General features: G+C 43.9%; 3 protein-coding genes across 3 annotated transcripts in view; 1 reads left to right on the top strand and 2 right to left on the bottom strand.

Annotated features, from left to right (window-relative positions):
• The window catches only part of LOC135704222 (cytoplasmic 60S subunit biogenesis factor ZNF622), a 530133-nt gene that overhangs the window by 29366 nt on the left and 484424 nt on the right, over positions 1-16343 (bottom strand). The gene's annotated exons all lie outside the window — the stretch shown is intronic.
• The window catches only part of slmb (beta-transducin repeat containing E3 ubiquitin protein ligase slmb), a 376498-nt gene that overhangs the window by 183743 nt on the left and 176412 nt on the right, over positions 1-16343 (top strand). The gene's annotated exons all lie outside the window — the stretch shown is intronic.
• Positions 1336-16343, bottom strand: part of Tnks (tankyrase) — a 67204-nt gene continuing 52196 nt past the window's right edge. The window contains exons 3-11 of the mRNA XM_065225634.1: positions 15465-16324; positions 15179-15398; positions 14884-15116; positions 2747-2992; positions 2396-2684; positions 2169-2326; positions 1811-2103; positions 1586-1742; positions 1336-1518 (exon numbers count right to left, since the gene is read on the bottom strand). Of these exons, the coding sequence (XP_065081706.1) occupies positions 1441-1518; positions 1586-1742; positions 1811-2103; positions 2169-2326; positions 2396-2684; positions 2747-2992; positions 14884-15116; positions 15179-15398; positions 15465-16324 (2534 nt within the window). The 3' untranslated portion in view covers positions 1336-1440. The remainder of the gene's footprint in view (positions 1519-1585; positions 1743-1810; positions 2104-2168; positions 2327-2395; positions 2685-2746; positions 2993-14883; positions 15117-15178; positions 15399-15464; positions 16325-16343) is intronic.

The raw sequence follows: 16343 nt of genomic DNA, 5'->3' as shown, positions 1-16343 counted from the left end.
ATCGTACGTTATTGTATCATTAGTTCGGAGATATTGTGGGTGGTTACAAATATTGTTACTTGTTCTTTTAAATACGATTATTGATTCCGAAAGGATTCCCAACGGGTTACGTTTCCAATAATTTGTATATAAGATAATCAGACACACGTACTATATTCACATCGGTTATTAGAAAGTAATACCTAATTGATTGCTATGTTGCTTCGTTCGAGTGATGCATTTCGAAAATATCGGAACAATCTAAACCAACCAACCAACCAACCAACCGGAATTCGGTTCCGGAAAGCAATAAGCAAATACAATGTGGTACCTGAATGAAAGAAAACGGTCAATAATGACAAACATCGATAATAATATTTGGCAGTATGGTGTTGCTATTTGCTGGCCACGCTTTCGATCAAGCGACAACCAAAGCATGAAAGAACTGCTGCTGCTGTTGTTGTTGTTGTTATTGTAATAGGTTGATGAGGTGCTCGAATTCTGTCACAACTTGTACATAATGTTGCTTCGATCTGTCGAGTCACCTCCGGAATGGTTCCCTCCTCTATTGTTGCTATTGTTATTAATATGGTCATGGTCGTTCGAACCGGAACGATAACTTTTGATAGTATATTCATAGATATGATTGCTGCTGAAACGTGAGCTGCCACCGCCTCCCGATGCCATCCGGCTGCTGGTGAGAGGGTTCCTAACCGAGTTCCTACCCCGATCACCCATCTCGACCCCACCAATGGTCACCCCTGCCCCTGCATTCGAGCTATAATGGATCGTCCCAAAATGCTGCTGGGAATGGGTAGCTGCCCTGAAGCATCTTACCGCCGAACAGATTATCGAACACCATCGCCAGGAGTGCGTTCCGTTGCCAGCTCCGCCTCCACCACAACCCCCCATCGATGATGACGAAGACGATCCCACCTTGGTGACGATATGCTGCCCAACCTTGGGCAGAAGCTTCAATCGATTCGATTTATGATTATTGTTTCTATCACCAATGCCACGGGCATTAATTCGTTCGTTGCTTCCGTCACTCTCGTCCAAGCTGGCATCACTTCCGCCACTACTTCCGCAACCGCTATCGTGCGAATTGAACGGACCGCTGTAGCCTCCATCGTTGTTGTTATCGATCGCGACCGCCGGAGTAATGATCAACAGTTGACTGAACTTTTTCCCTGTCGAAACGCGAACAGCCGTCGCTTTGGCCATCGTCGAACGCGTAGTGGAGCGAATCCGCGTGAAGCTAGAAGTATGCACGCTGGCTATTGCGCTGTTCCCATTGTTGCCGTTGTTGTTGTTGTTGTGGTTGCTATTGCTACCGTTACTGCTGTTGTTGTTGGTGTTGTTGGTGTTGCTGCTGCTGCTGCTGTTGTTGTTGCCAGTGCTGGTACTGGCAAACACGATATTGTTATTCTGACCGATGTTGCTGACTGCGGAGATTGTCCATCATCTTGCTGGTTCCTCCGGGCTGGCGCTGTCGTCCGGTTTGACGATCTGGTAGGTGATCAGATACTCCGGATAAGCCTACGGGAAACCAGCGTACAGTCATGACAAATGCGATTAACGGTGATCAACTGTATTCATAACTCACCTGTTCACCTCGATACACGACATATTCCGGAAAATGCAACCCACCAGCCGAGGGCCGTCCGATGACGGAGTGATGTCCAGGTGGCGCATGAGCCATCTTCATTGCACTAAATTGCAGGAACGATTTCCCTAGAGCTACCCGACAAAGTAGTAATTGTCTGGCGTACAAAGAACAAACACGTGTTAATGTTAACGAACTAATCCGACAGTGTTCACCGCAAATTACCTATGACACTGATAACACGACTTGTCCTTATGCGCCGGACAACCGATACCGCCTCCGATCCCGTACACGTACTGATTCGACTTGGAACTGTGCTCCGCAAAGTAGATGCCCGCCCCAAACATTCCCCCGATGTAGGCGTGCCGTTCGTCGAAGCCCTTCTGCACGATTGCATTGATGAACGGCGACCCGTGGAAAAGCATCCGTTCGCTTGCTTGGTGCCCGTTTTCCTCGGATATTTCCTTCCGCCGGTGGACGTATCGTTCCCACAGTTTTCGATTTTGAACCTTTTGCACCTACGGAAATAAAGAACTCCGTTTAGCGACTATCAAACTAGCATCAAATCGATCAGATCACCTACCCTGACAATGTTGTATCGATTGAAGTAACCGCCAGAGTGACCGTTGTCCCGGTGCTCTCTTATCGTCGCTTGCATCTCTTCTTCGACGGCAAGAAACTCCTTGTCGTCGGGAAGCAGATCAACCAGAAGAGTGCCCGGGTTCGGAGTCAGTCCTAGACCTGATACGAAACAAAAACACACATTTAATAGATGCGTGGCGTGAGCCTGGGAGTTCCGGAGTGATTTACCTGTGGTCGCACGCAGAGTGGCAATGCCCTTGAGGATCTTGTGTCGGAAACCGTACGCCGAGACGCCGACCTGTTTCAAATCTTCGTGTCCCATCTCGGCCAGGATGTCCATGGTGATCTGTTCGCGTTCGAGCAGCTCAATCAGGTGCTCCAGCTGTAGACTAGTGAGAAAAGCGGACACCGACGATTCGATCGATACCACCTGTTGCATCTTGTCGTCGTCCAGGACGACCCCGTCGCTGTTCGTTTCGGCTCCCTGCGCCGGACTGAGACAGCTGCGTATCGGAAGCTGGAGGGAAAGGCGTGGATTATTGCTTGCTGTTCTACATGGAATCGAATCGACGGAATTACCTGTGGAACTGGAACCGATAGGGTCATAGAAGCACCCGTTGGCAGTGTGACCGTTTCGGTCGTTGGTGAACACGTGGTTGCCATCAGGGAACTGTTGGCCATGGAAGTGCCCCCGTTAGCAGCGATGGATGCCTGGGATGCGACCATGGCGTCCTGCAGGAGACACTTGACGTCCTCTGCCGTTGCCAGATCCAGGCTGGTTTGACCTTCCTGGTTCTTCATGAACGGATCGGCACCATGTGCGAGCTGTTGGAAAATAGAGGCGCGATTTTATAGGAAAAACTAGAAATACTCAGATGGAGAGATAGGCGCAGAAAACAAAATACAATTCGGCAGCAGGGATTTGTTCCTAAATTATCTTGCAACCCTTGCTAGAAGCTAGCATTTCATATGACTTTTATTTTTGATTCGATTTACGTGCAAAATAATAATCGACTGCATCGCAATATTTTGCACATTTCTTGGTGCCATTCATTGACCAACGAAGATTAATTAATCAATAGAGTTAGAATATTGTTTTTGGTTCCAAAAACTAGTTGAATTTGAGAAGCACACAAAACATAAAGGTGATTGAATTTCTGTTCGATTTCAATTCTCTTAAATTTATTCCAGTAAGAATAAGAAATCCTCGGAAAAAATCTAATTGGAATATTCGACTGGCTCAGATTTTGACAGCTCATTTGGCTCAAAACATTCTCTCCGCCCATCTCTCCCTCTGAGTATTTCTAGGAAAAACTAAAGGATATTTAGCGGAAGATTGGAGAACTATCTGGGAATGTTTTAGAGTTAACTTCTTCTTCTTCTTCGCATTTCAAGCTTATGTGCTCTTTACTTAGTGTTTTAGATGCATTTTCACAGTTTTTAATTGCCAAGCCTGTACCATTTCTGCATTAGTATAATTGTGTGGCAAGTACTATCATACTCTATGCTAAGGGAAGTCGATACACTTTTATACCCGAAAGAATCCTAGACCGGACCGGGAATCGAACCCAGCTACCTCCAGCATGGTCTTGCTTTGTAGCTGAGCCTTAACCGACTAAACTAAGGGAGGTCCCAAGTGAAGTGGGTTCATGGAAAAGTCCTGGAATGTGCTAGATGAAGAAGTTTTGAAGTTTTCAAAGGAAAGTAAGGAACTTTGTATGAGAAGTTCAGGTGTTTTCTGGAGGAAATTACAAATTTGGTTAAATGTAGCGAAGAAAGAAATCCATGCAAAGTTTGTAACATTTTAACCTAATTTATCGAAGGATTTAAGTTTCGTACAGACGACGTGGAATAAAATCAAGGTCTGACGGAAACGTAATGATTTTCGAGCCAAATTTGAACTGTCAAAATCAAACTATTTTTTTTGCTGTTGCCAGAAGGAAATAAACGAAGAGTATTGAATTTTGAGATGGTCGACGAGTTCGTGTGTTTGGGCTCACTGGTGACCGCTGAAAATGATACCAGCAGGGGCATTCAAAAACGCATTATGGTAGGGAATCGTGCCTACTTTGGACTCCGGACGACGCTCTAGCCCAAGCAACATTGCTAGTTTTATCATGGTTTTAAAGCATTCTACAAGTCTAAATCGCTGCCTATAGAGCTTTCATAAAACCAGAAATGTTCTAAATATATTTTAAACTCTAAGAAAAGTCTCATGAGAATTCCAAAGAGATTTTTCCGTCTCCACCGAAAGTCAACTGATACGAACGCCACCAACGAGCAGCGAAGAAGGAGATCATCAATCAGCTACAACATCCATCATCATCAACATCAGCGATGACCACATCAACGCTAGTAACTATAAAAGAGTCATGCATCACCGTGCAAATCAAAAAGAAGGCCCGAGCACAGACCGTGTGCTACAAAGCAACCAGTTCTCGGTGCTCGAGGAAGCCAATGAGGTGGTGATGACGCCGTTGCCATCATAAAAAAGGAGCGGATTCCCCCGCTATTCACTTCGATGAAGGATGTCGACCAGCTTGTGTTGGCAGATTACAACCTACACCCTCGGTTCAAGCTCTGCAGCGTCGGTACGAAATTTATGTGCTCCAGCTTGGAGGAGTACAAATCCATCGGGAGTTTCCTGAAGAACAACAAGGTGGATTTTTACACCCATGATTTGCCGTCGCTGAAGCCACTGAAGGTGGTTTTGCGAGGTTTGCCGTCATTCGAGGCGGCCATTGTGAACGCTGAGCTGGAGCGGCTTGGTTCACAACCGATGAATCGGCGACCCTCGCCGAACACCAGCTACCGGGACCAGTTATTCCTGGTCCACTTTACGAAGGGCTCCACCACACTTGCCAGACTGAAGGATAACATTCGGGATCTGTTTCGTAGCGTAGTGCATGAACTGCCTCTCTTACGACCATAGCTTGAAAAATTGTCATATGAAGCCACACTTTAACAAGGGTGGAGGGACTCACGCGACAGCGTCAAGCTGATGACAACGAGACGAAGTGTGGAAAGAAGCGAGCGGAATCATTAATATTCACCAAAAGGTGGCAACTGGCAACCAGACCGGTCACTACCGCAACAATCATACGCCCCCGGTCAACACTGATGCTCAGTAACTTGCACTCCAGTCCCGTCGACTAGAACCGAACCTAGCACCGCTTCTCCTCAACAATAAACGATCCTCACGACTGCAGTGGCCCAGTCGAACTAAGATTCTTTTTACCTCGGAGGAACTTGTGAAACTCGTGGCAGAGGTCATCATCATCCTGCGCACTTGCAAGATCCGATCTGAACAGCTTCATGCTTCAGCCCTGTCCCTCGTCACTAAGTAAGGACCGTGAAGTTATAAAGATTGCGAATTGGAACGTTTGAACGCTGAAGAACAAGCATATTGATCCTTTAAATTTGTCGAACCGCTTAACGGAATCCCTTTATGAAGAGCTTTGAGTGGGTTGGTTTATTTTCTTTAAATTCCGTTATAATTGCTTATCTTTTGACAGATACGCGTATTTCGTTTACTACTTGCAGACTTCATCAGTGCCAAGTACTCAACACCACTGAAGAATCCATCTTTAATCTACGAGATATATACTCATCAATAGGTACTAAAAATCAGCAGGTATCCACTGCCATGTCAAAATTTATCTAAACAGGTACCTAAAGTCAACTGGTCACCTAAATTCAGTCTCCAACATGCTACGATGTGTTGTTTTAGGTAGCCTGCTAAAGAGTCTCGAGTATCCGCTTCCTTGATCTCTATTAAGCAATGTTGATGGATTATGTTTAAATATTTCTAGACTTTCTACGTCTAGTTTCCAAGGTGAAAATACAGTCCGCAGGATATTAATGTTTTCCTTAGTCAAATTGTGCCCCTTTTTAACGATATGTTCTGCAACCTTGGATTTAAATTCATAATGAAGTCCTTTATCCATCTCTTTGTTAGCCTTTTTTACCTCTGCAATGTGTTCCTTAAACATTGTTTCCAAAGTCCTTTTCGTCTGACCAATGTAGATTTTATTGCAATCTGGACAAGAGATTTTGTAGACTCCGGCTTTCCCTAAGACATTTATTGAATCTTTTGTTGATCCTAACAGTGACTTCAGCTGATTTTTCCTACTGCTGAATACTAAATCTAGGCCAAAACTTCTAAACACCCGTTTTAAACCCTCAGTTACTGGTGTAAGAGTTGTCGAAATACGCCTAAAATGATCCCTTGTTCTTTTATCGATTACTGCTTGAATTGTTTTTTCTTGATACCCATTAAGTCTAGCGATTTCAAAAATGTGAGCTATTTCCTTTGATTTGCATGTATCGCTAAGAGGAAGAGTTTGCATCCTGTGAACCATGTGGTGAAAAGCGGCCATTTTGTGTTGATGGGAATGGTTTGAAGTGCTTGGTATTACTCTCTTTGTGTTTGTTGGTTTCCTACCGACAGTGTTCGGAAAATCATTCTCAAATCTCATTCATAGAGCCTCCCTGCGAGAATAAACTCGCGTGCGAATGCGGCAAACAAGATTCACGCTTGAGATTCTCATGCATATTCACGCACTCACACTCACAACGCCGAAAAATCATTCGAACTTTAAATTCCCAAAAAACCACTCAAACGTCAATTGATATCATGCCTATGCATGTTGTGTTAGTTTTCCAACCCCTGATGCACAAACAATAGTAATAACAATGAATAACGCCAAAACATAAAGCAATGAATTTTTGAACCTGAAAACTCATCGGTGATTTTTGCGACGTTGAATTTTGCAAGGCAAAACTCATAGGCGCATAAACTCATGCATTTGAGTTTTTCCGAACACTGCCTATAGATTTTGAAATTGAACGAAGACGTTTCCCTGATGATGAGAAGATCTAAGAAGGGGAGTTTGCCGTCTCTCTCTTCTTCGTGAGTAAATTTGATGTCCTTGTGAACGTTGCTTATGGCCTCCAAAGTGTTTTGATAAATCTTCCCTTTTGACAATGCTAAAGATGTCATCCACGTACCTATACCAACATTTGGGCAACAAATTCCTATCCTCCAGAGTATTTTCTAGGTTAGTCATGAACAATTCACATAAAAATGGAGAAAGCGGATTGCCCATAGGAGCGCCTTTAGTTTGTTTGTAGAAATTTCCTCTGAAAATAAGATAATTTTCCTCCATACAAAGACGAGTAAGCTTGAGAAATGACCGAACTTTGTTTTTCCAAGTAGAATCCTCACGTTGCTTCAGAAGCCAGTCTTCTAAAAGGCTGATGGCTTCCTTTACTGGTACACTCGGAAAAAGTGCTGTGACATCAAATGAAACCATGACTTCATCTTCCCGAATCTCTCCTGATGCCTGAAGCTGACTTGCGAATTCCTGTGTGCTGTTAACTGAGCGAGTGGAAAAGGGTTTAGGCATATTTTGAAATTCCTTTACTAGCCATTTGGCAAGCTTATGAGTGGGGGATCCTTCAGCCGAGATATATTGAATTGCTTGACTTCCTTAACGCCAAGGAGATCGACATTGAACCCCTTCTAAAGCTGGAACCGAACAACCTACCCATCGGACTTTCGGCTTTTGAGACTCGACAGAACCAGTCGCAAGAGGAGGAGGAGTAGCCGTTGATGTGAGGCGCAACATCAACTGCCACCCGCTGCCGAACTTCCAACTCAAAATTATCGAAGCCATCGGGGTTGATGTCGGCGCATCGCTTAGCCCCAGGATTGATAGAGCCTCACTCGCGAGTTTGAAATGAGACGAGCGTAGCATTTTTATGAGGAGTAGAATGCCTACTGCCAAATCATTCCACTGAGCTTCAGAGCTTGTGAGCGAAGGGGGATACAATGAGAGTGAGGTTTGCTGCCATTCATGTTCATGTTTTCTATCACACGCTCTTACTCTTATTCTGGGTGAACTCTTAGCTTCTTGCCTTTGGTTTGTTTTTTCCGTCGATCTTGTTTTCCGTGCTGAGCACCAGTGCTACCGACGTGCCAGGACGGCAGCTCACACACCTGGACCCTACCTATCGACCCATCAACTCATGAACCGGGGACCAACGGCTTTACTTCCCATCCGAAGGAAGGCGTGATCAGAGATGTTATGCCTCAGAACATCCCGGCGGCGCCGACTGGGATTGAACCCAGGCCTGCTGGGGTGAGCTTCTTGCGTCGAACAAAAAAGTCATCCGGAGCATAGGTGGCAACAGTACATTTTTTTTTGCAAAACCATCGTCCAGAGCAAAGCAAAACAGCCAGCACACGGTCGATCATGTATTTCTACATTACAAGCAAACGGTGGAGATAGAGAATAGGAAAAATGTCATAGCCCATTATTTTTCAAACAGTTTATTGAAATAACATTTAGCTGCAAGCTTGCGTGTGACAGTAAATTATTAACTACCTTATTAACGCATCATCATAATTTCATGCAATGAACATCAAATAAATGCAATAATTGGCCAGAAATCAGCAAAATTCTACATGACATAAATTTATGTCGCACGCGCCGCTGGTCTTGTCTGTTTCATTGTGCGCAAATGTTCTGTCGCCTGCAGAAAACAGTTTAGAAATGTCATGACATTTTTTCCGCTTGCCAGTTTGTGTTTGTGTGTCTTCACTATGGTCATTGCGGAAAGTATCAAATGTTATGGAAAAAAACGTTTAACTCCAGTACTCGTGGTACCACTGATCCAGAGTCTCAAAAAGCGCATCTCACGTCAAATTATCCTCTCGCTGAAGTTCACTCGCCCTCTCTCTCTCTCGAGGAGTTTTTGTTTACTTCTTCCATATTCCTGCCGCCACTCACTCGAGATGAGGGCTGGTTAAACTCGCAGGACAAGAGTGTTTTAAAACCTCTAGTGAGTTTGAAAAGTTTCAGCAAGCCTGCTTGGTCCCACACCATCATTGCGGCTTACTGCCGCAGACAAGTCAACAACAGAGATCGAACGGCAGCGGACCTTCCACGAAATATCATCCAGCTTAGCGACGGCAAAAATATATCATCGCTGGCGACCTTAACCGCCAAACATCAAGCTTGGGGCAATCGGACCGTTGCTCACACCACCATTGACATCTACATCAGCAACATGGCCCACATCTCGCAACCGGTTGCCTTCCAGGAACTCAGCTTGGACCACGTTCCTGTGGTGGCTGAGGAAAGATTCTCCGTAAAACGATTTGAAGCATCGATGCATCGGTCGACTACGATGTCCAACCGGAGACGCCCGAAGACGTTGACGGGTGTCTACATGCCTTCGAATAGGTCATTTCCCAGGCCAGGGTACAACACGTGCCAGTATCCAGGCAGGTGAGTAACACTCTGAACCTTAACAGCCCTACTAAAGACCTCATTAGACTACGTAACACAATTCGTAGGCAACTTGAAGACGAATTGTAATCGATTAACACAGATCATTCAGGCCAGGCTGGTGGATCTCAGAAATAACGATGTTGCCAATAAGATCCGTTCTCTCCCAGATTGTGCAAAGCCTTTCTGGAAGCTATCTAGAATCTTAAAAAATAAGCCCAGATCCATTCCACCACTGGTTCCACTGAATCGTCCCAATGATTTAGTGGTTCATCTGATAACTCCTGTTTAAAAGGCTGCTATGATTGGCCAACACTTCGTCAGCTCCCATAATCTCGGACAAAACATGATTAGTCCACATGATGTGGCTGTTGCTGAAAATGCAGCCAACCTCCACTTGATTCCCTACAACTTCCCTGAAGTCTCAGAGATTTCAGCCGACGAATTGTTGGCCTACATAAAATCTTCCAAAAACATGAAGGCCCTAGGTTTCGACAACATCTTGAATGTAGTGCTGTGTCGATATCGATAATTCCGATATTATCGATAAATATCGGATCTAAATTATCGATACGATGACCGATATTCGGAATCCGATATTAACGATAGTTGAAATCCGATATCGGTTTGATGTTAATAATCATCGACATGGTTCCACCGTCGGTGATTCTAGCTTCAGTTGAAGGAGCTGATAACGAATAATTTGTTGGTGATTAACCAACGAACAAGATCTCTACCGCTAACTTGATATGAAGCTATCACGAGGGAATGGTTCAACACCAGAATAACCAAAGGACAACCAATTCAACGTGTCACTCCGTACGGAAGGAACTTTATTTATACATGAGAAAAGGTATTAAACTAATGACTAGTGCCATTTGTTGGTACTTGGAGGACAAGTAAGAAGAGTAACTTTCCATTCGGAATAATCCACTAGCGACAATCGAATTTACTCTCGTTCTGTACGTTGAATATAGTGTCAGAAGTAGTGGGCTGTATAGCGCATCATTATGCGATTATAGCGCACTAAAGGGTGTCCACGATGAAATTGCCACACACAAAATTGATTCGCAAAATTCGAGTTTTCATCCGATTGCCATCAAATTTTCAGGGATTGAGAAATAACTATTAAACTTCATTTTACCATTTTACTCGTATTTTATTTACAGTCCATACGCAAATGCCCGCACCTTGGCCTTAACCCCGGCCATAAGATTCTGCACAATCTGTGAATCAACCGTTTTTTGCATGTAAACCCATACTTTCTTCAGTTCCTCGACTGTCTTCACTACCTTAGGTCGTTTAAGAAGGTGCTGCTTCATAATCGCCCAGTACTTCTCGATGGGGCGGAGCTCCGGAGTGTTGGGAGGGTTGAACATTTTCGGCACGAAATTGACCTTATTGTCCGCATACCACTTCAGCACGTCCTTGGAGTAGTGGCATGAGGCCAAATCCGGCCAGAAGATTGTTGGGACGTTGTGGGCCTTCAGGAGAGGAAGCAACCGCTTCTGGAGGCACTCTTTTATGTACACCTGTCCGTTCATCGTGTCCTGGGTCACGAAGGGTGCACTCCGCTTCCCGCACGTGCAGATGGCTTGCCAAACCAGGAATTTCTTCGCAAATTTGGACATCTTCTGAGTGCGGACATGCTCCGGAACGCTGAACTTATCCTTGGCCGTGAAAAACAGGTTGCCAGGGATCTGTTTGAAGTCGGCCTTCACATATGTTTCGTCGTCCATGATGCAGCATTCAACTTTCGTCAGCATGTTGAGGTACAACTTCCTGGCACGGGTTTTGGCGGACTTGTTCTGCTTCTCGTCGCGATTAGGGGCCTTTTGTACCTTGAACGTTCGAAGCCCAGCCTTAGTTTTGGCCTTCTGGACAAAACTTCGGCTTAGGTGCAGCTTCTTAGCCGCATCCCAAACGGAGGCTTTCGGATTTCGGTTGAAGGCCCCAACTACGCGGTTGTGATTTTTGGTGTTGTACGGAATACTTTTTCCTTCACTTCTGGGCTTCCGATCGGTGGTCAACCGTTCCTCGAACCACTTTTCGCGATTCCCAACGTTTTAGCGATGGAACGATGCGAGAGATCCTTGTTCTCGTGATGAATGCGCAAGATTTTATCACGCACGAGCTGTTCTTTCGACTCCATTTCCGCGAGTTTTGATCACAGGACTTTAAAACTTGCAGGATGTAAATAATGCACTATGAACTAAATCCACCCAAATTTTCATTAAATTCTACCCAACGGTTAAAAAGTTAGAGCAATTTCATAGTGTGGCAATTTCATCGTGGACACCCTTTACTTTCCACTCTATGTTTAACGTACAGAACGAGAGTAAAATCGAGTGTTGCTAGTGGGTTATTTCGGTTTTCAACTGTACCGATAATACCAGGCGGCTCTGAAACTTCTGTCATGAATTGCAACCTCGGTCCCTCAGCTCCAGTGTGTGTTTTCGAATCATTTAATTTTTTGAAATATGTTTAATGTATTTTCCATTGAATATTGGATATCGGACCCGGTATCGATATTGAAAATCCGATATCGATATGTTCAGAAATCGATATCGATTTTATCGATAAATACTATCTCGTCACAGCACTACTTGAATCTAGAGCTCAAACATTTGAGTTTTAGATTCTATGATTACCTGGCACTGATTTTCAATCAGTGCCGGCTTGGCTACTTCTCCTCGTGCTGGAAGTAAGCTAAAGTCATACCCATCTGGAAACCAGGGAAGGATCCTTCCTCTCCTTCCAACTACAGACTTTTCAGCCTTCTCTCAGGGTTATCGAAGCTTCTTGAAAAAGCGATAAACCGCCGTCTTCTAACATCACCAACTGACCGGGGTAAGCAATATTCTAAGACGGAACAAGTATGTATGTAATCTGCCATGGCATTGTTGGACGTTAAAAAACCGTTCGACAATGTAATGATGAGCTTGTGTACAGACTACAACGATAGGTCTTCCAATCTTCCTTGTGAAGATCATTAAAAATTTATCTCTCAGACAAGACATTCCAAGTCTCATCCAAGTCCATCGTTTTCAATTTGTTCACCTCCGACATTCCGGCTCTCCCTGATGGTGGAACGTTATCTCTGTTCGCCAAACTCCAGAGAGGCTTGAATGTCCTGTCTGAGTATTTCAATAGTTGGAAGATCCGTATCAACGCGGCTAAAACCAAGGTCTCAATCACCTAGACTTGTTGCGTCTGAGAATAATAAGATACGCTTAAACGGCACAGTGGTGGAATGCTCCAAAGAGGTTGTGTACCTTGGACTAACCCTGACAGCAAGCTTCGCATAAACCTAACACTAAGTGCAACCTTTTTGATGAGATCATTGTATCCACTCATTAACAGGAAATCCTCCTTGTCACTGTAAAATATGTTTTCCTACCTTTTATCGAATATGGTATGCCAATCTGGGTAAGTTGTTCCAAATGCCATCACCTAAAACTGCAAAGGATCAACAAGTTCCTTGATCCTAAAAAGTCCCCCGCGTACTCGAAATTCTGAGATCGCGCTCCTGACTAAAATTCAGACATTAGAAGATCGGAGAGTATTGCATGGAAAGGTTCAGAGACACCTGTCTGAGATCAGATCAACAGATCATACGTGATCCAGCACGTTAGGTAGGTTATCAAATTGTCTTTTTCTATTCAATCCAAATATGCCCCCAAGGGGGAATAATGTACACTAGTTGAAAAACGCAAATATTAAATTAGAATAACCAATTAAACAAAAATGAAGAGCCAGATAAGCTAATCAACTGAAATGTTAATTCAGTTAAACTGATCAACAGAAATAAACGTGATTTTACTACAACGTGCAAATCAACAGTGACAATCAGCAGCAGAAAGCAGAATATGTTGTAACACCGAAAAGGCATAGAGAAATAAATCTAGCGTAACCGCCCTGGTAATTTACTGCTGCACACATCCCTGATCTGCAGCAGCGCTGGGGGAGCCCTTTCAGAACTTTTACGAGTTGATTTCCGATCGACGCTTGCCTCCTTCACCACCCTGCCGATACAGTACACTACCGAAAGGGAAAGTTCCCTCCCAGTCCGAACAGAGATTCCAAGAATTTCAAAGGAATTTACCAGGTTTATTTTAATACTTTCATAATTCTAAAGGGTATACCAACAGTTTCTAAGGAATATTTTAAAGGAATTTTAATGAAACCAAAGAATATGAAGATAAATGTGAATTTCCTGAGTATTCTGGAGGACATTCCTAAAATGTTCTGCACAGAATGCACATAGTTTCGAATCTGTTATGGAGAAACTTTGCAGGAAATACCGGAGCAAATCAAGGGGAATCCTGAAAATAATACTCACGCTAAAGGTCACGATTCAAATCTTATCCCCGGACAAGTCGCGAATGACCTAACATATATTAAACTGATTAGAATACACACAAATCTTAGAAAACATTTTGAAATTATCCTAAGGAAATCTTTAATAAATTTCCAAAGGTGCCCTGAGATAAGTTCAAAAAAAATTAGCTAATTCAGGCATTGAATATTTTAAAAGATCCCGTACACATAAATTCAAGTCCATAATCCAGGATTTTTTTCAGGATTCTGAGATTTTGATTGGTAAAAATTTAAAGATACTGTGACATGAAAAAATAAACAAACAAACAAAAATCAGCATTGAAGATAGCAAATATTAACAAAAATCACGTGTCCGGTGCTTAGGAATGTTAAGCATTTCCACTAGAATTATTTAAGGAAATCTTGGACTTGCCAAATTTTCGAAACTCTGGGACACTACCATATATTTTACATATCAGACTTAATGTTTGGTATTTCATACTAAGGAAATGTTCAGAATTCCGAGTTTGAGGAAATATTCTAGATATCAGAGATAGAATTTTTGATATAAAAGAATTTAATTTAAATTGGTATTGAATTAAAAGTACATATTTCGCAGTTTTTCCCGGATGAATTCAATTTCCGGATCAGTGGTTACGCTATAATTTTATAAAAAAATGAAGATAATGGAGTTGAAAAAAATTAGTTCAATTTTGTGATTCCATCAACACCAATTACACAGTTCTGGTCTGTTCGTAGCTATTCTTATCAGACTTCACACGCTTATTGGTCGTAAAAAAGTGACTTTATTGACTAAAATTGAAGAAATAGTGACTTTTGGGTGCAAAAAGCGAATTTTTAGTGACTAATTTGAAAATAGTGACCTAGCCACTAAAAAGTGACAAGAGATGAACTAGCCTCAGGCTAAAAATCTCTAAAATAAAGAAAAAAAAAAAAAAAAAACTAAAAAGTGACCTGCTAAGCACGTTAAATTTCTAATTATAAAGTGAAAGTTTCCCGGTCTTCCGGGGGGAAGATCAAATATGTTCAGTAAAAAGTTAACTTCCCAAGAACTGTTAGATAATGATCGGTGATACTTACGAGTAGCGAACAGAGTTGTGTGCGTCCCTTCTGGGCGGCTTCGTGCAGCGGAGTGTAGCCCCATTTATCGGTGGCGTTGACCACAGTGTTGTGCTTAATCAGTAGAGCGGCGATATCCAGATGCCCGTAGGACGATGCATTGTGCAGGGGAATCAGTCCTCCCTTATCCTGTGCGTTCACGTCGGCGCCATGTTCCAGTAGATACTCTGCCACTTCCAAATTGTTGTAGCCAGCTTCAAGGAAAAAATTCGAATTAGTTACTTTTTTCAACGACCAAACACCGTTTGCCACCTACCAGCTAAATGCAGAGGAGTTGAGTTCCTACCCTGAGCGTCCCGGCAGTTGATGTTGTCCGGTTGGACAAGCCGCTGAACCCGTGCCAGGTTACCTTTCTTGGCGGCATCCAACAAAGCCGCATTTCCACGAAGTAAGTCCGCCACATCTTGATCACCTTCCCGTACCAAATCCAACGGAGTTGCACCGTCGCGGTTTTTCTTCGTTACGTCTGCTCCGTGCTAGGAAAAAAAAAAACAACAACAACGTTCATGTCTGACCTAGGAAAACCCCCAAACAAGCCCTACCTTTATAAGCAGCTTTACAATCTCGTACTTTCCCTTGGCAGCAGCTTCGTGAAGCGGCGTAAACTTCCACAAGTCGGCAACATTCACATTGGCCCCGTGTTTCACCAGTAGCTCGGTCACCTCGTAGTGTCCGTATGAGCAGGCATTGTGCAGCGGTACTAGTCCTCCTTTATCCGAGGCGTGCACCTCGGCTCCATGCTCCAGCAAGAACTCAACCACCGGAACGCGGTTGTATCCGGCAGCAAAATGCAACGGTGTCGAATGACGCCCGTCCAGATCACGGCAGTTAACAGTCATCGGATTGGACATGACAATCCGTCGAACCGTATCCAAATCACCTGCCTTAGCTGCCTCCAGCAGTTGACACTCCAGGTCCACCGTATCCGATGGTGGGTCCTGTAGGATTTTCAGTACGTTCTCAGTCGCCAACTGAGCAGCCGTGTATCCTTGAAGCGAAACGATACTAATGTCAATATTGTACGACATCAACAGCCGACAAGCTTGGATGTTATCCTCTCGAGCACACCGATGCAGTGCCGTTTGTCCGAGCCCATCCAGTGCATCTACTTTGGCACCGTGACGCAGCAGCACATCCATTATCTCATAGTGGGAATTATCCGCGGCAATGTGCAACGGCGTAAGAAAGTCTTTGTTCTTCTCGTTTAGTAGAGCACCTTTGCGGATCAGAACTTCCAGCACTTGCTTTCGCTTCGGGTAGACGGATTGAGCTACGGCGTGGAGGGGAGTGTCTCCGCTGTACGGATGGATAAAATTCACAGTCTCAGTGGTGAGGTTCTTTTTCAGTCGCTGAATATCCGCCTGACGGCAGGCGTCCAGTACGCAATGACCCTTGTATTCGTCTGAAAGGCAAGAAAAGAA

The sequence above is a fragment of the Ochlerotatus camptorhynchus genome, unplaced genomic scaffold, assembly GCF_037179485.1.
Source record: "Ochlerotatus camptorhynchus isolate MF236.1 unplaced genomic scaffold, CSIRO-AGI_Acam_v1.1 ptg000232l, whole genome shotgun sequence".
NCBI lineage: Eukaryota > Metazoa > Arthropoda > Insecta > Diptera > Culicidae > Ochlerotatus > Ochlerotatus camptorhynchus.
The sequence above is the reverse complement of the archived record's forward strand: the minus strand, read 5'-3'. Positions and strand labels throughout refer to the sequence as shown.